Source organism: Lampetra planeri, chromosome 28 (assembly GCF_965212315.1).
Source record: "Lampetra planeri chromosome 28, kcLamPlan1.2.h2, whole genome shotgun sequence".
Classification (NCBI taxonomy): Eukaryota; Metazoa; Chordata; class Hyperoartia; order Petromyzontiformes; family Petromyzontidae; genus Lampetra; species Lampetra planeri.
The window spans coordinates 620044-646026 of record NC_136134.1 but is presented as its reverse complement, the minus strand read 5'-3'; the positions used below and the strand labels follow the sequence as shown (position 1 = coordinate 646026).

The 25983-nt window shown below is 50.2% G+C and overlaps 1 protein-coding gene across 8 annotated transcripts in view; it reads left to right on the top strand.

Moving 5' to 3' along the window:
* The window catches only part of TRANK1 (tetratricopeptide repeat and ankyrin repeat containing 1), a 54982-nt gene extending 33205 nt beyond the window's left edge, over positions 1 to 21777 (top strand). For 7 of the 8 annotated variants that reach the window (XM_078607618.1, XM_078607616.1, XM_078607617.1 and 4 more), the window contains 13 exons: positions 513 to 712; positions 1903 to 2045; positions 2730 to 2877; positions 4955 to 5117; positions 5643 to 5731; positions 6490 to 6593; positions 7353 to 7482; positions 8494 to 8561; positions 9705 to 9827; positions 10250 to 12080; positions 16300 to 17482; positions 19020 to 19109; positions 19548 to 21777. In XM_078607618.1, coding sequence (XP_078463744.1) covers positions 513 to 712; positions 1903 to 2045; positions 2730 to 2877; positions 4955 to 5117; positions 5643 to 5731; positions 6490 to 6593; positions 7353 to 7482; positions 8494 to 8561; positions 9705 to 9827; positions 10250 to 12080; positions 16300 to 17482; positions 19020 to 19109; positions 19548 to 19648 — 4373 coding nt within the window. In that variant the 3' untranslated portion in view covers positions 19649 to 21777. The remainder of the gene's footprint in view (positions 1 to 512; positions 713 to 1902; positions 2046 to 2729; positions 2878 to 4954; positions 5118 to 5642; positions 5732 to 6489; positions 6594 to 7352; positions 7483 to 8493; positions 8562 to 9704; positions 9828 to 10249; positions 12081 to 16299; positions 17483 to 19019; positions 19110 to 19547) is intronic. The other variant, XM_078607619.1, reaches the window with a different exon arrangement.
* Positions 21778 to 25983: the final 4206 nt, after the last annotated feature.

Sequence of the window (25983 nt, the reverse complement as noted above, 5' to 3'; positions counted from 1 at the left end):
ACCATTGAGGTCCGGTCTGCAGACTCTCCGTGGTCCATGGGGCAGAGTCGGCTTGAGTGAGCTGATTGGACTCGGGCTCTGAACCGGTATCTAATTAATCCGCTATATTTTTGGGGAAGGCCCCTTTTTGCCATATACCACCGCCCTTCTGCGAATGCAGCTGGGAGCAAAACTAGTCGGGTTGCTTTCGCAACCATTATTATCCAAAATACATTTCTTTTTTAGGTTAGATTGCGTAAATATGAAAATGTGTCATTAAACCCACCACCACCCGACAGCAAATTGGTAAGGTTTGTCACGTAAACAAAACGTGCCAATTAGTTACAACACACCTGTGTATTGTAGGTTATAGTAATACTATTAAAAACGCAACAACCTTGGCACAAGTCAAGCCGTGCCTTCTCAGGTGGGACCACAAGTAAAACACTTGGTCTGTTAACCTGTGGCCTACACGATCCCCTCTGTAACCACCACCGCTCCGTCCTCTCCGTGTCCCTGTGTCCTCGCGGCAGGCATCCTGGAATTTGCCTCCAGCATTGTGGACCTGCTCCAGCACTTCTTCCCAGAGTCGCTAGACTGGCTGCCACGGGACCAGGGGCTGTTCACGGGGCCGCGGCCCATCCTGCTCGACTCGTGCAGCTCCGAGGACCTGGCCATCCTGCTGCGCGGCCACCAGCGCCGCGCCCAGCCCATAGAGTTCGGGGCGCACCAGGTTTGTTTGGGATTGGGCGGTGGAGGTCGGCTTTGTTTGAGTCATCGGTAATCCGCATAAAACCGGTATAAACCGTTTTTCCGCACGTGTAGAAATCTGCAGCAGTAAACGGAACCTTTTCAACTTAGGATCTGCCACAGTGGTGTCATAGGCAGCATACTGGACTTGCAATCCAGCGGTCGTTGGTTCTGGGCACAGCAGCTGTAACAATTGAGCAGGTTTTTAAAATTCCTCCCCCCCACTATCCACCCGGCAATATACACAGGCTCACCGCAGTCGGTTAGCAGGTTACGCGTGGTGGGATAAAGTGAGGGGGTACGCCTCCTTCTTCCAAGACGTTAGCTTAGGAGACAATGCCAAATACCCTCTATTGGAGGCCCTTCTGCCAGCAGTGTAATGAGCAATAAAGCAATTGCAGGGCTGCCCCTCTATCTTTTCTCAACCCAGTAACTAGGACAAATGTAACCAAGGGGTGATCTAGGCCGCCGTGCCATTTGTACGTGTGCGCCAATCGGTGCATTCATGACTGACTTGAAAGTTCCATTGGAATCGGTTACTGGTTCCTAGACTTTCATAACCAGTAATCGATGCTTAAACCGGTTAGCGGATTAGTTACCAGTTAGCAATGCCGGTTTGTACGTGTCTTAGCTTTATACTCGCATACGAAGCACAAGGCACCCTTATTTAAGTAATGGGCCGAACGATTTGTTAACGAGTATCCTCTATGTGTATGTATGTTGAACTTCTTTCGCACTGTACGTAGCCAACCATACTCGTGTTAAGATCTAGCCTCACAGTTCCAAACCGAGCCCGTACTCGAGTGTAAGGAGTGCTTCGTGCAGGTTAGGGTTAGTCTACATGTCGCGCATTGTATTATCTGCTTGTGAGTGCACGCATGCCCTTACATGTGAGTAATTACACAGGTAAACACGCACGGCGTAGTGGATAGCAGCTACATCAATTAACGAATACATTAACTGGTTGTGGGCTTCCCCTAGGTCGATTCAGCCTTCAAGGACTATCTTGTGCGGTGTGTAAACATCGCTGGGGAAACAAAGGCAGCCGGGCGTGGTGCTAACCACCACCCCCCTCGTGCTCAGTGCCGGCCCTTTGCAGGTGCTCGCCAATAGCACTTGCCCCAATAGTCTGCGTACGCCACACAGGGTACCTTTGCCTTTTGTGCGTAACAGGTGATCCTGGTTTGTAATGAGAAAGCCAAGGAGCATCTCCCAGAGGAGCTGAGCCTGGGCCTGGTGCTCACCATCTACGAGGCCAAGGGGCTGGAGTTCGACGACGTCCTCCTCTACAACTTTTTCTCCGACTCAGAGGCAAGCTCCCCCATGGCCTCCGCTTGGTGCAATTCCCTATTTACCATCCCACTTACAACAATGACAAACTTACAAGAAACATACCACAACGACCAACTTGTCATCACGAACAATTTACCAAAAACGACCAATTTACTCAAATGACGACCAGCTTGCCATGACGACCAATTTGCCGTAACGACTGGCCACCTCCACAGCAGGTGGCCGGGTCACATTGAAAATCCTGGTTTTAATCAGAATCAGAATCTTTATGTAGACTGCAGGAGGAATCTGATGAGCTATGAAGCTCTTCTTCACAGATGTCCAGTCTATTTCCACCTCTTGCACTCTTCAGTGAAGAATCTAGTCCGACTGTCTCGCATTGTCCCACCGACCATTTTCTGCCTTTCTCTTGCCCCCCCCCCTTCTCCTGCTGTATCATCTCCATCATATTTTGAGCTGCGAGCCACGTTGCATGTGTCCCCAATATGCCACCTTCCGTCCTTGTCAAGGGACTCCTCAGTGATTCCAGCTTGCAGCCATTATGTCCTGGCACATCTTCACCGTCCTTGTGGTCACACCAGCTGAACTCTCTCCGCTCATCTCATTCTCTCGCGGCGTCTCACTTGCATGCATCCCACCACCAAATACGACTTGTACCTTCACCCCGGCCGTGTTCTTTACGCCCGCGATTGGCGAGTGCAGGCAACCAAGGAGTGGCGAGTGGTGAACTCGTACGAGGCGCCTGTCCGCAACGATGCCAGCGCCGTGCCCTCACCGCAGCCGCTCCAGGAGGTGTTGCTGGAGGAAGTGCTGCCCTGCTCTCGCCCTCTCAACTTTGACTCCATTGCCCACAAGGTCGGCTCCTCACTCGCAGTCGCTCGCTGTCTGCCAGCTACCGCTGCACAATGCAAACAAGCAGACGATACCTCTCCTTCATTAATCTTTAAACATTTTTTTTACATAATTAAAAATAAGAAAAGGTTTTACCCTTTCTGGAAATAAAACAGGTGTTAAGATGTTCAAACACCAAATAGATACATTTTGCAAGGCATCAAGTCTGCATTAACCACACGTACTTGTGGCAAAACACGAAAACAAAAATCCTCTGATAATAAACACATTGTCTTTGAAACTGATTGTCCGACACCAGAGACCGCCTTCTTCATGGCCTTGTCTCACCACCGGTATTAGACCAGAGAATGTCTAAAGGCGAACAGTACAAAGACAATGCAAGTAACAGAGCACTTATAGCTCAGGTTGAGCAGTATCAACATTTAAACAAAAATGTAAATAGGTTTTACCAGGCAAGGCCACTGAGCTATATCGCTCTTTTTCAGAAGCAGCCTGGCCACAAATGATAGCTCAGTGAAGTAGCTTATGATGTGGATTTTTTTTTCTCAGCCAAATACTCTAAATGCATGTTTCTAAATATGGACCCGGAGAAAAATCCACGTGACCACGAGGAGAACATGCAAACTCCAAATATACAGGTACCAGGGTTGGGATGGAACCCATGACCTTCTGTATAGCAGGTGAGATAGTTAACATCTCGCCACTGTGGCACCCACACATCTGTCCTCCACGTGAAAGTACTTCTCACATTCCTTGTCACGCAATGCTGCTCAGATCATGCATTCCAGAGTGCCTTATGGTAGACAGGAAGTTTTTAAAAGTTATTTTATTTTCCATATGGTGGCACAGATCTGTGAATGGGATATGTCGTCCGGTTATTCATGTCGTTGCTGCTGCACAGTCTATCCCCACCAAGCTGGCTCCACCAACACCGCTAACCGTGCCAAGCGTTCGCCCCCACAGGCCTCCTCCACGGAACCTGACATTCATAAACCAGAGTCGACTTCGGACTGCACTTGAACCCTTGCGCACGTGCACACGTTCAGCTGTTTTGTCACTCCGCTGCCGGATGAGGGCCTCCCCATGCCAGGCGAGCTGTGGGGGTGATTTGACCATACTTCACCACGCTGGTGAATGTGGGTTGGTGAAGTCGGGGAGCGTAGACGTGGGAGCATGGAAGTGCAGTATCAGTATAGCAATAGATGCTACACCTCCCTCTGCTGCCCATAACGGAGCTCCGCAGCCTCCAACAAGTGTTATGCATGGCGGTGACACATGGAAGCACTAGCAAGGCCCAAACCAGCTTAGCTTATTATAACTGATGAGATTGAGCATATTCCAGGCGATTACTCTGTGGCGATTACACGTGGCAATAATCATTGCCCCCGACTGGCAGACTCATGTCTGTTGGCAGGTCAAGTGCTGAGGCACCTTGTGCCCCCAGGGGACAGCTGCCACTGGGAGTGCCCTTTCGAATTCGAATGTGTTGAGATGAGATGTAAGATTTAAACTGCTCTGGGAAGACCCAGCATACAGGAGGGTGGCACTCTGTCAAACGCAAACCATTGTCATGATCAACATTACTTGATTAAAGGCATTTGAAGAATCCCTGAATCAAAATTGGCGGTTTATTTTTTTATCCTAATGAAAATTGACAAACTAGAATAGTTTGTATAAAAATCTTGCTGATCTCGTCAATGAGCATAAACCATCACACAAACTCCGGTCATCCTCACAGCGGCCTTTGCAGCTGTCTGAAACGCTCTTCCTTCTGATGTTAGGAAGCCACTGAACTATGCACTTTCAATTTAAATTATAAAAAAATGTATTTAGAACTTCTTTTTGTGTTTAGTTTGTTGTCCTTCCCATTCACCTCCGATGAGGGTGATTGGCTACGTACAGTGTGAAAAACGTTCAACATACATACGTGTACTGGGCTTTCGCAGGCTCGGTTTGTCACACACACTGCAGAGGGTGGTGGCTACAACGAGCGGCAGGGTTTCACTTGCGAGGGGGCTTCGCCGAGGCCATGCGGTGACCCGGACGCGGGCGCCCAGCTCACCGCACCGTATTTCCCCAGGTGCTGATCAGCGAGCTCAAGCACCTGTACACGGCGGTGACGCGCGCCCGGGTCAACCTCTGGGTGTTTGATGACCACAAAGAGAAGCGCACGCCCATGTTCCGCTACCTCGTCAGGAGGAACCTCGTCTCACTTGTCCGTACCACCCCGGGCGAAGAAGAAGGTGGGTGGCGACTCGCGTCACTGCTTCGGCCATAACGCTCCGCCGGCTCTCGAGCCGATCACTCATCCAACTCGCGCACGCACTATCCTACCTCTCCCAAGAGCCTCCATGGATTCAGCCCTGACTACCACTCGTGTCACTCCACGCCCCTCCCCATTCTCCTGCCTCTCCCCTCTCATCTCACACCCCTCCAAGCACTCGCCTACCTCTTCCCTCTCATCTCACCCTACTCATCTCCATGTACTTTCCTGCCTCTCCCCTCTCATCTCACCCTACTCACTTCCATGTCCTCTCCTGCCTGTCCCTTCTCATCTTACTCCACTCTCCTCCAAGCACTCTCCTGTCTCTCATCTCCCTTTACTCCTCTCCAAGCACTCTCCTGCCTCTCCCCTCTCATCTAACCCCACTTCCCTCCACGCAACCTCTTACCTCTCTCCTCTCATTTTAAGATTTAGCTCGCTTAACAGCACTTTCCCCAACAGTCTGTTAAGGCTATATGGGAGACCTTTGTCTTTTGTCCTGCAGCCCTGGATGATGGTATATTTGTGCGCTCTTCCACGCCGGAGGAGTGGAACGCTCAGGGAGATTACTTCTTCAAGCATCGTCGCTGGAAGGTGAGTGCCGAGACAGCTCGCTCTGGACACCTGGGCCTGAGTGTGGCAGTGGAGCCATCGCTTGCAAGTGTTTGTTATTGAATGCACGGTTACCTATTTAACTAAACTAAACTTGTTTTATTTTACCAGGGTAAGGCCCACTGAGTTATAGAGCTCTTTTTCAGAAGCAACCTAGCCACAAATCAAAGGTCAATGCAGTGGATAATCTAGCAGCAAAATACTGTTAACGCGTATTTATAAATGTGGAGGGAAAAATCGGAGTACACAGAGAAAATTCCATGCGACCACGAGGAGAGAGAGACATGCAAACTCCATCAGGGTCAGGATTGAACCCACAACCTCCTGTATCCCAGGCGAGGTTTTAACATCTTGGAACTCAAACCTCAAGCCTTTGGCAGAGGTGACCCACTCAGAACATAGCAGAGATAAACACATTTCCATGGGACCCTTTTGCCAGTTTTCAGATGATAAAAAATGTTTTACCCTTTCTGGCATTATACAGGTGGTGTTAATATTTTAAAACACAAAATAGACACCAGGTTACAAGGAATCACAAATACGTGTGATAACACATGCAAACAAACATCTTACTTACGTATATGGGTTTATCCACGCAGGAAGTTTCCTCCAGGACAAGGAAACAGCATTATAGCACCAGCCTCTCGTGCGCCGTACAGGCCTTCAAAGGTGCTCGCAAACAGCACTCGCCCAACAGTCTGTTAAGGCTGTACGGGGGGGATCTTTGTCTTTGTGTGCAGGTGGCAGCCAAGTGCTACCACAAGGGTGGGGATGCGGTAAAGGAGAAGCTCGCGCTGGCTCACGATACCGTGCTACGCATGCAGAGCAGCGGATGGAGCCCTCGGTACGGCCGCACCTGCGCCGCGCTGCTCCCTCGCGGCGCCAGCCACGGGCTGCCTTGCTCATGCCGGCACTGGCGCGGAGGATGGGGGTTGGCGCTCGATAGCGAGAAGCGAGTATCGACGGCACCTGAGGAAGAGTGCCTGGGGAAGCCGGTCCGTGCCACCTGTGAGTCGGTCCACGCTTCCCAATCCACGCTTCCCAATCCACATCGCCGGCGGCAGTGATGTGGATTTGAAGTGTGGACGCTCACCAAGAATATTTTTGCGAAAGGCACAAAGAAGTGTGCAGAGGTGCATGGGGGGAATTACACTGAGAGACGAAAAGGAAAACGCATGGATCAGAGAATAGACAAAAATCTGAGATGTCATGTTGACCGGAAAAGAGTAAGTTGGCCCGGGTAGAATGCAATGCCGGGAAGGACGACCACCGTGGAGATGGAGCCATGATTACCGGCTTTTGTGCAGGAGCTGTTGAATTGTTGCATTGTTAGACAATGAGGGATGGCGGCGGCTCGGGGAGGCCTTAATTTAACAGTTGATAGAACGTAGCCAGTGATGATATTTTGTTTTGTTTAAACAATGGGACGCACATTACACTGTGGTCTAACTTGCAAGCCTTTGTCACTGCCCATTACTTTAAGGTGTACCTAGCCAGGCATGAGCATCACAGAATGTTGCCGCTTCTCGGCAAATGGCGGCTCTCGGTATGCAACGACGCCCCCCCTCTGCTGCTGCTGCTGCTGTGCGCGTGTTGCGAGCAGCAAGGCCCAGGACTACCTTACCCTGGCCAAAACGTACCTCGAGTGTGGCCTGCCCCACATGGTGCTCAAGTGCCTGCAGAACGCAAAGAGCTACCCCCTCTGCGGCAGGCTGTGCGAGCGTCTCGGCAAGGTGAGCCTCCGGCATTACCCCCCCCCCCATTCCGTTACCATCTTTCATCACACGCCTGTAAATGTTATTCATCATCTTGAGTACGTCGCCCGTATTATAAGCTACGACATTGGATCTGCCCCGTTATTGATATCACAACAATTGCAAAGCGAAGCAAGAGGCACGGCCTGAAGGACGTGTGGCTTTTTATCATGTGCTAACTGAGTGTTGCCTATCCCGAGCTGTCTAGCACGAGCTGAAGCCTCGTTAATGATACGGGGTTAGGGCGAAGTGGCCGGGTGGCTCAGAGGTCCGAACGCTCTGATGGCCACCGCTGAGAAGAACTGAATTCGAATCCGGGTAGCAGCCACCTGTGAATAAAGCAGCTTCTCAAGTGTAGAAAGTCGATGGTCTCGGCACGGTCGCCCAATGACTGCACAACAAACATCATCGTGTTATATTTGGTTCTGCAGGAATGTTGACAGCTCCTGAGAATTCAAAATATCGGTGTGACTGTCACACGACAACATTACTCTCGGTGGCTGGGCAGACAGGGAAAGTGCGACTCCGACAGTGTGTAACCTGTAGGCCACTTGATGAAGTTCTATGTTATCTACTTCCTCGGCCGTTCTGTAAGACCAAAGGATGACAAAAAAGCTGGTCCAGCAGGAGACTTGAACGCAAAAGACAGTCAACTCGTCTGGCTTGGGCGTGTTAAAGAGAATGAGGGCCAACAAATCACTGGCATCAGCTGCCCCGCACTGCCACGTGGAGGGATCAATAAGTAGAGGCCCTCCACGCCAACAGGTGGATTGGCGATACAAAGGTGGAGGACGTGAGACAAACTCTACAGCGTACGATCGCCGTGACCAGAGAAAGGAAGGTTTGTACAGCCTCGTCGTCAGCCGCAGTCGTGTGGCGTTGTCTTTGCTGCTGTCTATTTGACATGATGCGAGGACAGCAGCAGCAGCGCGCGCTATCGGGACTGCCTCGTGTTGACCTCGTGCTCACGTGCTGCACGTGTGCGAGTAGGTGCAAGAGGCAGTCAGGTGGTACATGAAGAGCTCGTGCTACGACGAGGCTGCGAGGCTCATTGAACGGTATGTACTCCACCCGTGCCTCAGGTTGCATTTCAATTGTGCGACTTTGGTCTGCGTAACCCGGTTGCCCTCTTCGCATGTTGAAGATGTTGTATTGTTACGTGATCTGTACGCTTCAATTTTGGCGCTACGTCAGTTATTCTAATAGTTATACAGTTCGTTCATTTTCTAAAAGATTGTTTGGCGTTTTTACGGTTATATAATTGAGAAACCACGGTTGTGCATTATCGTCAAACAATCAGCATCACTATTTTTCACTCTTCCCTAAAAACTCACTAATATTCCCTTGCTTACCCCAACTCCCCTTCCCCCTCCATTCCCCATCTTTTACACAGTCTTTCTTCCCAACTTCCCTACCCATTCATCACACTCACTCATCAACTACAGATTGCCACTTTCATCATCTTTTATTTCACTCATCATCATATTCACATACTACTCATCAACTCATCTCATCGCACCATTCGATTTCCAGTTTAACACAGGCTTTCACGACCAATATCATCCATAATCCAGGTTTTTTTTGGGTTAGATCGTTTAAATATAAATGTGTCGTTAAACCCGACACCACCCGACACAGCCAATTAGTAATGTTTGTCACGTAAACAGAACATGCCAATTCGTTACTAGTGTAGTGCTAAACTTTACGTTGACAACTTCTTCCTTTTCTGTCGTCACTTTATTTTATCCAACTCAGCACATTTTTGCCACCATTCTCCAACGCGTTCTCCGCTCGCTCGCCGCGCTCCGCCGGCCTCGCTCGCTCCGTTCCTCCCTCTCTCTCCGTCCCTCTCGACTCCCCTCTCTGCTTCTCCGTCCCACTCCAGCCGTCGCTTTCTCTCGGCTTCTCCGTCTCACTCCGACTGTCTCTCTCGTTCAGATTCTCCGTCTCTACTGCTACCCTATACTTCTTCTTCTACTCCACTGCTACCCTACACTTCTTCTACTCCACTGCTACTCTACGCTTCTTCTTCCTCTGCTCCGACCGACTCCGTCCAGCTCCCAGCACAACTCCCCGTCTTACTCTGACGCTCCCCTATTTATCCCCCTCATTAATTTCCAATTAATTAACCAGCGTCCCCCCCCCCCCCCCCCCGACGCCCTGCACCCGCGGCCCCCGCCGCCACCTGTCCCCATTCCCAGACTTAAGAGGCGCCACCCTGTCCCTGACAACAACAACCGGCCAATCACTGCCCTGCATCCATATTTGCCTAATGGGCCATCTCCGTCTCCTCCGTTGTCCCCCAGCAACACCAGCCTGTCCCGGTACGACCCCACTGTTTCCAGCCCACACGTGTTTACAATTACCCCCCTTGGCACACGTTAAACCACTACACTAGTACAGCATCATCAGGTGAAACAGGAGGATTTCTCCACAAATTTGGCTGTCGCCTGATGATGCTAGTTGTAATTCCTGGTGAAACATCGTTGTACTAGTAACCAATTGGCATGTTCTGTTTACGTGGCAAACCTTACTAATTGGCTGTGTCGGGTGGTGGCTGGCTTAACGACACATTTATATTTACGTGACCTAACCCAAAAAATACCTTTTATTTATGATTGCCATTGGGCACCTTGGTGAAGGTGCTGTAGAGAATTAAAACAATATCAGACCTACGTTGAAAGTGTTGAACGGCATGGGCCTCCCCACCCCCCCTCCCCCCCCCCCCCACGGTGTGTGCGCCCAGGTGTGAGGCCGAGCAGAGCCCCGACGGAGGCCTCGCCCCTGACTTTCCGTGGAAGTGGCGCGAGCTCCGCTTCATGGCCGCCAGGCATCACGTGAAGCAGGGCGACGAGGACGCGATGATGCGCTCGCTGTCCCGCGTTCCCTTCGAGGAGCGACTTGCCTTCCTCAAGATGAACAACTTTTTGGCCCAGACCATCGCCCTCCTCAAGCAGAGGGGGAGAGTGGAAGAGGCTGGGAAGATGCTTCGAAAACATGGGATGATTACCGACGCGTTGCAGCTCGCCAGGCCTGGGAGCCAATTTGCTGCCGAGTGCCTCCTGGCGAAGGCTCGTGCTGCGGTGCAGGCGTTGTGGGCACACGCAAGCCGACAAGACGAGGGAGAGGAGGGAGAGGAGGAAGCTTTGCGTGGGCAGCAGAGCGAAATAAAAGCAGAGCTCCAGAGCGTGAGGGAAACGTGCGAAAATAACAACTTTGTGAGTGGGAAGGCTGAAGCGTGCTACATGCTTGGGAAGTTGGAAAGTGACGAAAATCTCTTGCATGAAGCAATTACGCTCTTCCTCAAGGCAGACGTGGTTGTAGGTGCTGCCGAAGCGACCGTGGCTTTGCTGGACGTTGAGAGCGGGGGGTCGCCCCACGTCATCCCCAAAATACTCAAGGTGCTGCAGCCTCTGCTGCAGCTCGTGGTGAGGTTCCTCGGCGGCGCGAGCTCGGAGAAGGCCACGGCTCATCAAGAGGAGTGGCTGGCGAAGAGCTGCGAGTTTTACGGCCTGAGCCGGAGCGAGAAGACCTGCAGAGTGTTGAGGCACGAGGGCGCCAGGTTCCTTGACGTCCCTGCCGGCTCGAGGCACGGCGACGGTGAGCCGTGCGTACCCACGCCCAAGGCAGACGATATCCTCGCGCAGCATCTGCTGGATCACTGCGAGCGCCTCGTCCGAGCGGCGGAGTCCCGCGCACGTGAAACGCCGAGCGTCTGCAGGCGCCACTTGACGGGAAGAGCGTGCCCGCTCCAAGATTGCCGCGACATGCACGGTGCGGCCGGCAGGGCGGAATTGAAAACGTTGGTGGCAAGCAAAGTTCACCTGGTGACGCTGTCTGGAATTCTCCTGAAAGTGGTCCCGCAACTAAAGTCCCAGAGACCCGAAGCGGCAAAGTTTGTAGAGGCGCTCCTTCCCAAGCCAGAGTTGGCTGACTGCGAGGACCTCCTCGCCCTGCTTTTTCCCAGCCATTTCCACCTGCGAGGGCTGTCCGAAAACCCGGCGTCCTGCAGGGACATTCTGGCGCCTATACGGAGCAACCCTCATGTCAGCTTTGTGATGCACAAGCTCATGGCGCGAGAAGTCGGCTCCCACAGGGAGAAGAGCCGGAGGGAATCGACCGACCTTTGGTTAAAAATGTACTGCGCGGCGCGCGCCGTCAATTCTCCGACGGAGCCCGGCAGGCTCCTGCGTGCCGAAGAAGAAGCATTTTACCGGCGCGTCGAGCAGAAGAGGCCAGAGCCGGTTAGTGCCGGCATGGTCGTCCTGCGCAATGGACGCTACACCAGCTTTTTCAACCTCTTCACGGAATCGGTGGAGAAGGCATTTGCGCAGGGAGATGTGCAGGGCTCGACTCACGCCTTTTACCGCTTCCACAACCTGATCAAGACGCGGCAGGGTCGCAGCGGCAGCCTGGCGCCAAGCGTCGCCAACACGGCGATGATGGCGGAGCTGCAGTTGGTGCTGGTCTGCGCGGTCCACGCGAGCATGCGCCCCGACGTGAACACGGTCTGCCTGCCGCACGGCTACCTCGCCACGCTGAACCTGTGGAGCTGGATGCATCCGCCCAACCCGCAGGTGGGTGCCACGCATGGATCAGACGCATCGCGGCCGGACAAGCCTAATGGCAGCTTCCTGCACTCGGCCGCACGGGCTCCTCTTGGATATTTACCTCCAACGGAGAGTGAAAGCAGTCCTGCATTAACTCTGTCTGGCCGTTCGTCCGTCTGTCTGTAACATGGGGGTTGCAGTAGCTTTCCTGCTGAGAATGATCCAATATGAATCAGAAAGGGTTTTATTCGCCATGAAAGTTCGCACAGACAAGGAATTTACTTTGGCCGGAAGGTGCATACATTCAACATATAGGAATCTTAAATCTTAAATAAGTGGTTTACAAGTCTAACTATACTAAACGTACAAGTCTAACTAATACTAAAGAGCTAAAGTATGTAAAAATTGAATAAAATAAAATCTAAAATATACAATAGCTATAATATACAATATAAAATTACAAAAATGCAAATAGGGTAACATAGTGCAAATATAGCAGGGTGTCATTGTGCAGATGTAGAGGAGTAGAGGAGAGTGGTGGCGTCGCGTGCGCTGTCAGGTGCGGTGACATCACGGGACGTGGGGTCGCACGCGGTGGGCAGTGCACGTGACGTCTCGCCTCAGAGGGTATTTAAGGGAGACCCCGTGACGTAAGCGGGGTCACTGGAGGAACGGGGATAGTGGAAGGGGTGAAGAGGGAACCCTTTATAGTGATACTTGTTAATAAACCCTGGCGGAAGCCCCTAACTCACCTCCGTCTCCGAGTACCTCCGTCTACAACCACAACAACTATTTAACACAGATATTGTGTTAAAATCAGTTTGAGCGTTAAAGTCAGTTTGAGCCCCTGGCCTTGTTGAAGAGGCCAGCAGCGGATGGGAAGAAACTGTTTTTGTGGCGTGAGGTTTTGGTCCTGATGGACCACAGCATTTTGCCGGAGGGGAGTAGCTGGAACAGAGAGTGTCCAGGGTGGGAGGAGTCGGCCACAATCTACCTCGCTCGCCTCAAGGTCCTCGAGGTGTACAGGTCCTCGAGGGTAGGCAGATTGTAGCCAATCGCCTTCTAAGCAGTGCGGATGATACGCTGCAGTTCTTGTCCTTTGCAGTGGTAGGAGCGTACCAGATGGTGATGGAGGAGGTGAGGATGGACTCAATGATGGTTGTGTAGAAGTGCACCATCATTGTCTTTGGCAGGTCGAATTTCTTCAGCTGCCGTAGGAAATACATCCTCTGTTGTGTTCTCTTTATGAGGGAGCTGATGTTCAGTTCTCACTTGAGGTCCTGGGAGAGGATAGTGCCCAGGAAGCGGAAGGACTCCACAGTGTTGACTGAGGAGTCGTACAGGGTGATGGGGGTGAGTGGGGCTGTATTCTTCCTGAAGTCCACAACCATCTCCACTGTCTTAAGAGCATTAAGCTCTAAGTTGTTATGGCTACACCAGGTCACCAGGTTGTCAGCTTCCCACCTATAGTCACTCATCCCCACCAGAGATGAGCCCAATGAATGGTGGTGTCGTCCGCAAACTTAAAGAGTTTGACGGAGTGATGACTGGAGGTGCAGCTTTTGGTGTACAGGGAGAAGAGCAGAGGGGAAAGGACGCAGCCCTGAGGAGATCCGGTGTGATGGACCGGGAGTCAGAGACTCGTGTTCCCAGCCTAACGCACTGCTTCCTGTCAGACAGGAAGTCTGTGATCCACCTGCAGGTGGAGTCGGGCACGTTCAGCTGGGAGAGCTTGTCCTGAAGCAGGGCAGGGATGATGGTGTTGAAAGCAGAGTTGAAGTCCACAAACAGGATCCTGGCGTAGGTTGCTGGGGAGTCCAGGTGCTGTAGGGTGAAGTGGAGGGCCATGTTAACTGCGTCGTCCACAGACCTGTTGGCTCTGTAGGCAAACTGCAGGGGGTCCAGGAGAGGGTCTGTGATAGCTTTGAGATGTGCCAGCACCAGGTGCTCAAAAGACTTCATTACCACAGAGGTTAGGGCGACGGGTCTGTAATCATTAGGTCCTGTTGGCCTTAGCTTTTTGGGCACAGGGATGATGGTGGAGGACTTGAGACAGGCTGGTACATGGCATGTCTCCAGTGAGGTGTTGAAGATGTTGGTGAACACCGGAGAGACAGCTGGTCAGCGCAGTGCTTGAGGGTCGCTGGAGAGACAGAGGCTGGCCCAGCTGCTTTGCGGGGGTTCTGCCTCTTGAAAAGTCTATTAACCTCTCCCTCCTGAATTGATAGAGTCATCTCTGTAGTGGGGAGGAGGGGGGGGGAGGCCTCTTGGGTGGGAAGCGGTAGTTCAGGACAGTCCAATTTTCTTTCAAATCTGCAGTAGAACTCGTTCAGGTCGTTGGCCAGGCGGGAGTTGTTAGTGGTGTGGGGGGCTCTGGGCTTGTAGTTGGTGATCTGCCTGAGCCCTCTCCAGACAGAAGCAGAGTGGATAGCAGAGAACTGATGTTTTAGTCTCTCGGAGTACAGTCGTTTAGCCTCTCTGACCGCCTTGCTAAACCTGTTCTTCGACTCTTTGAATCTGTCTCTATCCCCACTCCTAAACGCTTCCTCTTTCTCCAACCTCAATCTTCTGAGCTTTGCTGAAAACCAGGGCTTGTTGTTGAAGTTCACCTTGATGCGTGTTGGAATACAGCAGTCCTCACAGAAGCTGATGTACTACGTCACAGCCTCTGTGAGTTCATCCAGGCTATTGGTAGCAGTCGTGAACATATCCCAGTCAGTACGGTCCGAGCACGCCCGCAGATTCTCCATAGCCTCACTGGTTCACTGTTTAGATGTCCTCACAGCAGGTTTACAGAGCTTTAGTCTCTGCCTGTATGCAGGAATCAGGTGGACCATGGCATGGTCAGAGTGTCCCAGTGCTGCTCGGGGGATGGCGTGGTAGGCTCTACTGACTGTAGTGTAGCAGTGATCCAGAGTGTTCCCTTCTCTGGTAGGGCATTTAATGAATTGTTTGTATATGGGGAGTTCGAGGCTGAGATTACCTTTGTTAAAATCGCCGAGTACGATAACCAGGGAATCCGGATTTTCTCGCTCCACACTCAGAATCTGGTCGGCGAGCATGCGTTGGGCCTCTTTAACCTGAGGACCCGGCGGCAAATAAACTTCGACCAAAATGAGCGACGCGAACTCGGGAGGCGAGTAGAAATGTTTACAGTTTTTAAAAAATGATTCCAGGTCCGGAGAACAATGTTACAGAATCGCTGTTACATCTACACACCAGCCACTGTTAATGTAAAAACAAATACCACCGCCCGTCGTCTTGCCGGAGAGTGCTATGTCCCGATCCGATCTTACGAGTTGGAAGCCTGCCAGTTGTAATGCAGTATCCGGGATCAAATCACACAGCCATGTCTCCGTGAAGCACAAGACAGAAGATGAAAAAAGTCTCTGTTTTTCACTATCAGTAGCTGAAGTTCGTCCATTTTGTTGCACAGTGAACGTACGTTGGAGAGGAAAAAGTTTGAAAGCACTGTTCGGATCCCGCGTCTGCGTAGCCGTGCTAGAGCCCCCACCCGTTTACCCCTTCGGCGGCGTTTCACTGCTTGAGCAAAGCCGAGCGCGGCTTTGACTAGAATGCCCACTAATTCTGCCGCTGGAAGCAGAAAAGTGGGAAATAAATCCACAGGGGTTGCTTCCCTAATGTTTAAAAGTTCATCTCTTGTTAGAGAACTCCAAAAAACTTGGCAGAACGCTGAATTAACAGACAAAACAAGACAAAACAGGGTGCACCAACCGGCCGAGGCTGCCATAATCAGCGCCATGCTCTGGGAACGGAATTTGATGGTGAGAAAAACGTCCCCGTTGATCAAAGGGTTAAGCGCCCAGGATGTGGCTATAACATCTGGCTCCAAATAGATACGTGGACGGTGTCTTGGTGTGTATTGAACCGTAATAGATTGTTGGATTAAGCCGCGTAATTATCTGGCCAACTGCGTGTCATTAGAAACCCCACACCACCGCACACGGCCAAACAAATTTAATGTCCACGTGGTGCACAAACATTTAAAGTTGCGGCTCACCAGTAAGTTGAAGAACAATCCACACAACCAAATTCAGCAACTGTCTCCGAGCCAAAACTCAATTATGAATGAAAAGATTGGCCGCGGCAACGTACGCGTCGAGTTGGTAGCGCATTTTTGCGATTTGTATTGTACGATTGTTGCAGCATAACCCACGCTGAGAAAACACGTGGGTGTGATGTTCCGGCACTCACTCTCACATTGTTTAATTGTTCACCCCTTCAGGTAAAACATCACAGTGACATCTTCAAGGCTATTCATGAGTTCAGCAGAGGCCAGCACCAACCTTCCGGCTACAACAGAATGGTGAGGCACGTCAACTTCTTGGCCCTCATGGCGTGCGGCGAGCACAATGAGTTTCTGCTGAAAGCCTGCAATGATGACCTCTGCGTGGAGTCGGGAGCAGCAGAGCGCCTGGTCGTGCTGTACCTGGTCATGCTCGTTAACATCCACATCCTGAGGAGGGAGCACCTCCAGTTCTGCATCCGCACGGCCGTCAGGAACGCCAGCAAGCACCTCTCGCCCGAGAGACGGGACAGGCTGCCGACACGTCTCCTGCGCTGCTTGGAAGCGGCCGACGTGGCCAAAGGACCCAGGGACGTGACGGTTATCCTGGACGTGCTTCTGACACAAAGGGATGACGAGCGTCTCTACGACTGCGTGTGGAGCTCGCAGAGGCGTGGCTTCTTCTACCACAGGTTGTTGGCCTCCCGATTTCCCGAGCAATTTGAGTATGACCCGGAGGAGTCGGGGATTTCCGCTTCGAACCCGGAACTGTTCCTGAACGGCGACAGCGAGGAGAGGGGGGAGGAGGGGGAGGAGTACGAGGACACCGAGCGGAGCGAGCTGCTGCTGCAGCATTTGACCACGCGGCAGGAGATGGAGGAGCGGATGCATCAGAAGGCTCGGCGCAGGTGGAGAGCGGCCCTGCGAGCCCTACAGTTTGCCATGGCCCTGAGCGCCAAACTGAGGGAGGAAGCCACAGGACAAACGGTTCTCAAACTCGCGCGGCTGACCCACGAGCACTGTGGCGTGTGCGGCGTGAGCTTCGTGAAGGTGGAGGAGGACGTCGATGCCGCCGAGTGGGACGCGTACGGCTCGGCGAGCAAACCCGGATTGAATGTCGACTCCGCTGTCTATGGAGCGTCCGGCATCTCCGTGAGCGGTCACTACGAGTCCCAGGGCCACGTGTCCAGGATGGCGCAGTATCACGACTACGTTGTCGAATTTCGTCGTTTGGTGGATCCGGCGATGAGGAAGGCGACGGCGCAGCTCCGGCAATCGGAAGAGCTGCACCTGTGGGAGCGCACCGACGCGCAGTTGGAGATGCGTCGGGAGGAGCTGAAGGACGCGATGAAGCACGTGGAGCATCTGGAGTGCGAGCAGCGCACCAGCTTGCGGTGGGATGGTAAGGGTCACTCCTCCTTGCATGCCCGCTATCGGGGTCAAATATCTGCTCGCCTTGATTTAGTTATGATGTCCTTTTAAGTTTCTTGCTTTCTGTGTCCGAAGATTAATCAGAATCAAAATATTTATTTAGACTGCAAGGAGGAATCCGATGAGCTATGAAGCTATTTTTTGCAGATGTCCAGTATGGGGGTGGGTCAGCCAGTTACAACAGCAATCAATAAAAAAAACGATAGGAGTGCAAAATTGAGAAAATGGTTAGGGCAAGCTACTACATATAATTAAGTGAAAAGTTGTATACATGTTTATGTAACTCTCTAATCAAGATGTTTATATAAGTCCGTTTTATCAAAGCTTGGGCAAAGTAGCAAAAACAACATCAATTACATCATCAAAAGTGCTGCTAAGAGAAGTGAGCGGGGCTTTGGCAGGACGCGTCGTCACGGCCAGGAGGGACGAAGGTGGCTGATAGTCGACACCGATATTGCGTCATTATACGTTATAGGGTCTATTCTGGATGACCACAGTCGCATACCGGAGATTTTCTAATATTCCATTTGTGCATCAGGTATCTGCATCTGCCCCGCTTTGTGCGGATGCGGTTTAATGATTCGCATCTGCTGATGATGGATCTTGGAGAAGTGCCGCTTTGTAATCAAAACTGTATCCTGTCATAGAGTAAAGGCTCCGAACTCCTTTTAAAGAGGTTACTTTGAACACCGTTTACTTTATTTACTCCCTAAATTAAATGTGATTTGCAGTCCATCTTTTGGCAGACGGAACCTTACAGAGCAAGTTAATCTGTGTGGTTGTGAATCTTGGTGGTTGTCAATCCGAAGACAGTGAGTGCACTGCATTTTCACATCGGATCACAGACTCCTTGGTGCCGGGTATCCAGTACCTTATCTGGACGATACCAAACCCGCGATGCCACTCAGATACAGTCACGGTGCCTCGTGAGGGAGGTTATGGGGCGCCACGGTGGCGAGATGTGAACTTACTCGCCCGGTATACAGGAGGTCGTGGATTAGATCCCGACCCTGACGCCTTTATAATTGGAGTTTGCATGTTCTCCCCGAAATCCCTCCACATTTAGAATCAACCAGGATTTTAACTCGCAGCCTTGCAATCGCGAGCCTTCTCTCTCCGCCGCTGAGCCACACGGCTAGTTGCCACGGTGCACAGGTGACGTGCAATTGTAAACGCAGACTCTCTGGCCTCTCTCTGCGCTGTGAAGGAGGGCCGTTGCCCGAAACGTCGCCTTCTAGATAGGTTTAAGGCCGTGGTGTGATTGACTAACGTGTGGTTTTCTTGTTATGTTCTGCTTGCGCAGCATCACCAAATAATTTATCGTTCTGGTGCATTGGTGGTTTGTGCAATGGGAAACCGCGTTGGCTTCCAGGCTCCGTGGAGGAGGATTCCACGAGCATGTCGACCACTGCGCGATGACCGTGCAGTTGACCTCACCATCCCTGATGATCCCCATGTGTGTGCGCGCGTGGTATTTGCGTGTGTGCATGTCGGAATGCACTTTGCAGTCTGTAAGATTCTGCGATCGACGGTGGAGCATTTGGACAGATGCACCACGGAGCTGGAGTCGATTGTGGTCCGCGAAGTGGCTGACGCAGGTTTGTTGCTTGATTCCTGAGGTCATTTTTTATCCAGTTGGAGTGACAAGCTCACGGCAGTCAACTCTCTTATGTCAACTGGAGTCACAGCCAAATGAGCTTACGTCACTGGTTTGTCGTATGGGGTTTGCCCGATTTGGAACTGCCTTTCTCATTCACTCGTAGCTCTTGGGTATAAAGATGGCCAATATGCGATTGTATACAACCCATTGGGTCCATATTCCTCACTCTGCCGTCTCATGTTTGGTCACCTGTAAAACGTCCGTGTTGGATTGAGTGCATGGCGGAGGCGGCTGGGGAGGAGCAGAGCCTGGAACGGCAGAGCCTGCACTAGGCGTGCGTTGATGGGCAGCCTGTGTTGTTGACGAAACGCTCGCGGGCCTGGCTCTGTGGTTTTCTAATTACGGTGGTTGACTGGGCCCTGGTGATGTTCATCAGACAAGGTGCATGAGGATGAAGGAGAGCCAGAGGAGGCGACCTTCAAGGAGCTCGACCCCGTGCGCAAGAAGAAGCGCAGACCGGGGCGGCAACGACGCTGAGCAGTCCCGGCTCCAGCACTCGGGCTTTGAACGGGGACTCCAGGCTCATAGCTGAGCCTCTTCCGCCCCTGCTACACACACACACACAGAATCCCTAGCTCAACACACACACACACACTATCTTGTGGACAAGGTAGTGTGGTTGCCCAGGATTCCACGTGCCTGCAACATTTTACACTTTTTTTAAATTAGTTTGTGTTAATACGTTTTGAAGGGGTTATCTGTTACCCAATATCTACCAATAGGTAACTAGTTCCCATGCCAATTTAAAGCTAACATTTTTCATTTCAAGGCCATGGTGGTACGGACTAATGTGTTTGGCTTTTGCGATTCAGGCTAATAGAGTAAAACGTGAACGACGCATCCCCTGCGGCGCAGCGATCGCTGAGTGCTCGCGGTCCCCAGGAGGACGCTCTCTCGGCTCGGGCTGCTCTTTCGGTGTCTCCTCCCCCGCAGTCACCCCACTCTCCTCCACGGTGACACCCTCACTCACCACTCTCCTCCACGGTGACACCCTCACCACTCGCCTCCACGGTGACACCCTCACGCACCACTCTCTTCCATGGTGACACCCTCACGTACCACTCACTGTGACACCCTCACTCACCACTCTCCTCCACGGTGACACCCTCACTCACCACTCTCCTCCACGGTGACACCCTCACGCACCACTCACGGTGACACCCTCACTCACCACTCTCCTCCACTGTGACACCCTCACGCACCACCCTCCTCCACGGTGACACCCTCACGCACCACTCACGGTGACACCCTCACTCACCACTCTCCTCCACGGTGTCACCCTCACGCACCACCCTCCTTCACGGTGACACCCTCACGCACCACTCACGGTGACACCCTCACGCTCCACTCTCCCCCACGGTGACACCCTCATTCACCACTCTCCCCCATGGTGACACCCTCATTCACCACTCTCCCCCCATGGTGACACCCTCACTCACCACTCTCCTCCACGGTGACACCCTCACGCACCACTCACGGTGACACCCTCACATGCCACTCATCTCCATGACGACACCATCGCGAGCCGAGCTCGCAATGCCGGAGAGACCGCCGCGAGACATGCGCAACTTACTTATTCACGCAGCTACCCAGAATGCCGAGTAGGCCGCGTCCCGCACGTGCTTCTCTTGTCTAACTGAATCGTAGTTTTATGGACCATGCGTGGGCCTGTGTCCAGGTCATCATTGACCAAAAGTTGGCGTGATGGACACGAATGTAGTTTGTTTTTAATAGTTTACGTGGGGTTTTACTAGTTTTGTGTAACCACCGAGCACGTTAATTTGATGTAGCAGGTGCTTCCTAAGATTGACAGAATGACAGCAATGAAAGAACACGATATATCATTTAGCAATGCATCTTTCTGCATGGGATTCGCTTCCCAGATTTCTTCCACTGCACAAATTAAGTAAATTTTCTAACATGTTAAATATATTTTGTTACCTGTCAACGCGATGAATATCAATTCGGCATTCTGTTTTGAGAACACCTTTTTGCATCTTGTCTGTATAGTTCGTTTAACAAGATGCGTGGCCTTGTATGTACAATAGAAATGTAGACACGTGAATGATGTCATATGCCAAAATTTAATTGTTTTACATTAAAAAGATTCAGACGTTTTAAAGGTCCAATTCACTTCGATTCTAGATTTGAAGTTTTAGTGACTGCAAGGATCCATACTTTTTGGTTTTCGATTGTAGCCAGCATTCCACCACTTTTAACAGGAATGACGGCCGCATTTGCAATTGAACATCGGACCACTGTCTCGACTCATGCCCGCAGTCTGAGGGTGGCCCAGAGCGGCCGGGGTGAGGGCAACGGTGCTGTGGGTTCTGAGGCATTTCTACCGTGCAGTCCCGTCGTGGTTCACGCTGTCAGGTGGGGGGTGGGGGTGCAATGGCATTTCCATCAAAAACTTTGGAGCAAAAAAAAAATCTCATTGCTCAAATTGGTGCAGACGGTGACGGAAGAGGCCACAGTTGTACGTGAATACGGTGACTGATCATTGTTCATGATGGTGATGATGCTCTTTACGATGGCTGCTGCTGCTGTTTGATGATCGTGGTGTGCGAGATAGAATAATAAAGTGTCAGCTTCATTTAAACAAAGTTACATTCCAATTTTTTGTTTCACCTTGGTAAATATATGGGTTAAGTGCTGCTGCTCCTGCCACCTTGGTGATGTATTGAGTAGCAAGGTGATTTGTGTGTGAGAACATTTGATGAGGACATACAGCGAGCACTGACCGCGATCACCACGGGGTTCGCTTGAGAATGCCGCTGACTCCTAACATTGAGTAGCCCAGCGACCTTTTATGGGCCATATCCTGCAGTTGAGAATCCAAAAATCTCAATTGGTCAAGTTTTCTGCTATAAAAAACATTGATTCACAAAGCCCTTAGGCCATTGCACCTACAAGTCGTATACTTGGTTTACATTGTCAAATAGATCCTTGTTTATGATGTTATGTAAAGCTTTGAGTTGTGATTGGAGGATCTCTGATCAATTCCTGGAGAAACAATGGAGGTCCTGGATTTCGTTTTTTTATTTGCGAGGGGCCACTGATATTGACACAACATCCACTGCTTTATAATTGCTCCTGATCTGCCACCAAATTCATTGCTGTCTCTGCAACAACACGTGTTAATTTCACTGAATGACGTTGGCGAAACTTTTTTTTATCTTCCCTTTGCATATGTATGTTTCATTGATGCAAATTTAGAGGCCAACCAAGCACAGATGAGCAAGTCGGTTTAGGAAAGGTTTCTCTACAATCCACGTACATACAAACAGCCAATCGGAAACTGTAAAAACTAATTCCAATACAATTATGCCTGGCCGTTCTCGACTTATGAAAATGCAATTGACTTGGCAGGAAACTGACAGCATATACGCTCTAAAGAGACCAACCCCTGAATATATAATATATTTACAAACAGATTGCGCGTAAAGAGTTAAATAGATGTTGGAATGCGAGTGTCAACCGAGAAGATCTGTGGGTAATAATCGCGTCGCGGGCTTTTTGCAATAATTTTTTACAAAGCAGTTACCCCAGACTCTAGCACACCTCAACTTCACGCACTGCCGGTCATCCCCACCATGCTCATACGGCCCCCGGACCAAGCACTCGGAGCGTCTCTCTGTGCGGGGTTCTGTGGCATCCCTTGGTGTTCGCGGTCCGTTGTTGCTGCCCGGTTGGTGTAAAGTACCCGAACAGTGGGCATCCTGTGGATGGAACGGCACGCATTTACACACAAAGCGCTTGCCATAAATTAACGACAGTACCTCGCTGATCTCGTTAAAGAGCATAAACCATCACGCAAACTCCGGTCATCCTCGCATCAGCGGCTTCTGGCTAGCCCTTGAACAAAGACGGTCACCACATCTTCTTGGTTCTTTCGGTAAAGTCACGTACAATGGAAATAATAAAATAATTAAAATAAAACATAATAAAATAATTCTCACGACGTTTCGGCCACAACGCAAGCAGCCGTCCTCAGGTGAAGAACAGGTCTGTCGAGAAGACCGAGTCTGAATGACAACCCCAGGCTTGGAGCATCTTTTTTAAGCTGGGATGGAGAGGGGGGGAGAGCGCCTTGACAAAATAATTTGCATATTAAGAGGAATTTAGCATATTTATGGGAAATTCAGATATGCGATTAGTACTACTTGTGAAATGCGTAGGAGGTTTGGCGAGGGGTTTAAAGTCATTATGCCCGTGAATTATGCGGGATTAGCAGCACCAAAGGGAGGGGGTAGGGGTAGCATTAATAAAGAGAAGGAATGGTAATAGTATGTATCTGCAGTAACTAAACCACCACGTAAACAACTAAAGTATAAACTACATAGTATCATCAGTATACTAAATATACTCTTCAATAAGCTGAGCTACTAACAGTAATACATTACAATTCTACGTCGCAAAAAATATAATATGCTTCCAGCTAAACTTTATTCTCTTACATCACACTGGTATACCCCGTACTATATACTGCCATAGACAAACCCAACATTAAATTATATACTGTATTATTATAATACACCACTATACCTTATACATTGTAATATTACACTGTATTATTCTACTTACCCTACTGTATATCGCACTGCTGTATATTCACTATACAATTACGATACTATATATTACTTTTTACATTGTATAAAACATTACAACTGCATACTATTTACTATTATACAATCAGCTATACACTATACCATTGACCGTCGCGTGAAAGATACTAAGAGGAAGCAACGAAATATGTCAATGGGAGAGTGGTGGTAGGAAACTTGCAGCAGAGAAAAGAATCCATTCCCTGTGGAGAATACAAGATATATAGTCAATGCCAGTGAGTGGACTGCGGTCTGAAAGTCACCGTAATACAGTATATAATTTAATGTTGGGTTTGTCTATGGCAGTATATAGTACGAGGTATACCCGTGTGATGTAAGAGAATAAAGTTTAGCTGGAAGCATATATTTTTTGTGACGTAGAATTGTAATGTATTACTGTTAGTAGCTCAGCTTATTGAAGAGTATATTTAGTATACTGATGATACTATGTAGTTTATACTTTAGTTGTTTACGTGGTGGTTTAGTTACTGCAGATACATACTATTAACATTTCGATTTAAAGCTTTCGTGACTGCAGGGATTCATCTTCTTGGTTCTTTCGGTAAAGTCACATAGAAGGGAAGTAATAAAATAATAAAAATAAAACATAATAAAATAATTCTCACGACGTTTCGGCTACAACGCAAGCAGCCGTCTTCAGGTGAAGAATGAGACACTGCCAAGCTTGGAGCTTATATATAAGCTGGGTTGGAGGTGGAAGAAGAGCGCCTTGACAAAATAATTTGCATATCGAGAGGAATTTAGCATATTCATGGAAATGCGTAGGAGGTGGGCGGGGGGTTTTCAAAGTCATATTATGCCCATGCATTATGCAGGATTAGCAGCATCAAAGGGAGGTGGTAGGGGGTAGCATTAACAAAGGGAGGGAATGTTAATAGTATGTAGAAGCAATGAAACATATCAATGGGAGAGCGGTGGAGGGAGACTCGCAGCGAAGCAAATAATACACAGTCAATTCCAGTAAGTGGACTGCGGTCTGAAAGTCACCGTAAACGTGAACAACAATCAGTTAAGATCCGAAATGGTTTATTACGTCCTTCCAATGATTGCTGAGCCAGAATCCATCTTCTCGGTTGAAATTGTCTCTGTGTTTGTATATGTGGATCGCCTCATGAACGAATCTCTCATGGTAGCCAGATGGCTTGCAGAGAACCTCTGTCTTGGAGAAGTCAATGTCATGTGAGCCCATTGAATTGTAACAGTGATCTGCCACGGCTGAGGTGTTTGTCCTACCGTGTTTCAGGTCTGCTTTATGTTCACGGATGCGGTCCGAGACATGTCGTTTGGTTTCTCCAATGTAACTGCTACCACAGAGGCAACTTAGTTTGTAGACGCCAGGGTACTGTATGTCTGGAACCATGTGTTTTACAGACGGGACCAGATTACGGATTTTATGTACTGCGTTGAATCGGACCTGGATCTTGTGTTTAATCATGATTTTGGAGATATTTTTTGTGACCCCAGCAATGTAGGGTAAGGTGATGGTTTTGAAAGGCTCCTCAACAGGATCCTTCTTGATGGTTGGAGTGATGGCTTTACGGATTGTGTAGTCGGAGTAACCATTAGCCTTAAGAGCTTGGCGTACGTGTTTGAGTTCACTGGCAATGTGTTCCTGGTCGGAGATGCATTGGGCTCTATGGTATAGAGTCTTGATGAGGGAGTTCTTCTGGGATGGATGGATGGTGGTGGGAATCCGGTTTTAGGTAAGCATCCGTATGAGTGGCTTTCCTGTAGACAGAATGGCTCATTGAACCATCAGGTCTCTTTTTAATTAGGACATCCAAAAAGGGTAGCTTGCCATCTTTTTCGAATTCCATGGTGAATCTGATGGCTGGGTGTATGGAATTGATGTGGTTGAGGAATTGGTCTAGAGCAGGCCGGCCATGTGGCCAGATGACAAAAGTGTCATCTACGTACCTCTCCCATAAGGTCGGGCGTAGAGTGGCAGTCTGGATGGCGTCAGTCTCAAATTTCTCCATGAAAACGTTGGCTACAACCGGAGATAGGGGGGAGCCCATTGGGGTGCCCTCAGTTTGTTTGCAGAAAGTTCCATTCCAGGTGAAATATGTATTGGTTAAGCAGTGTCTCACCAGGGGGGGTACCCCAGTATTCAGTCCTTGATGAACCAAGTCTTCAATGATTGCGATGGTGTCAGGTACAGGAACTTTGGTGAATAAGGAAACC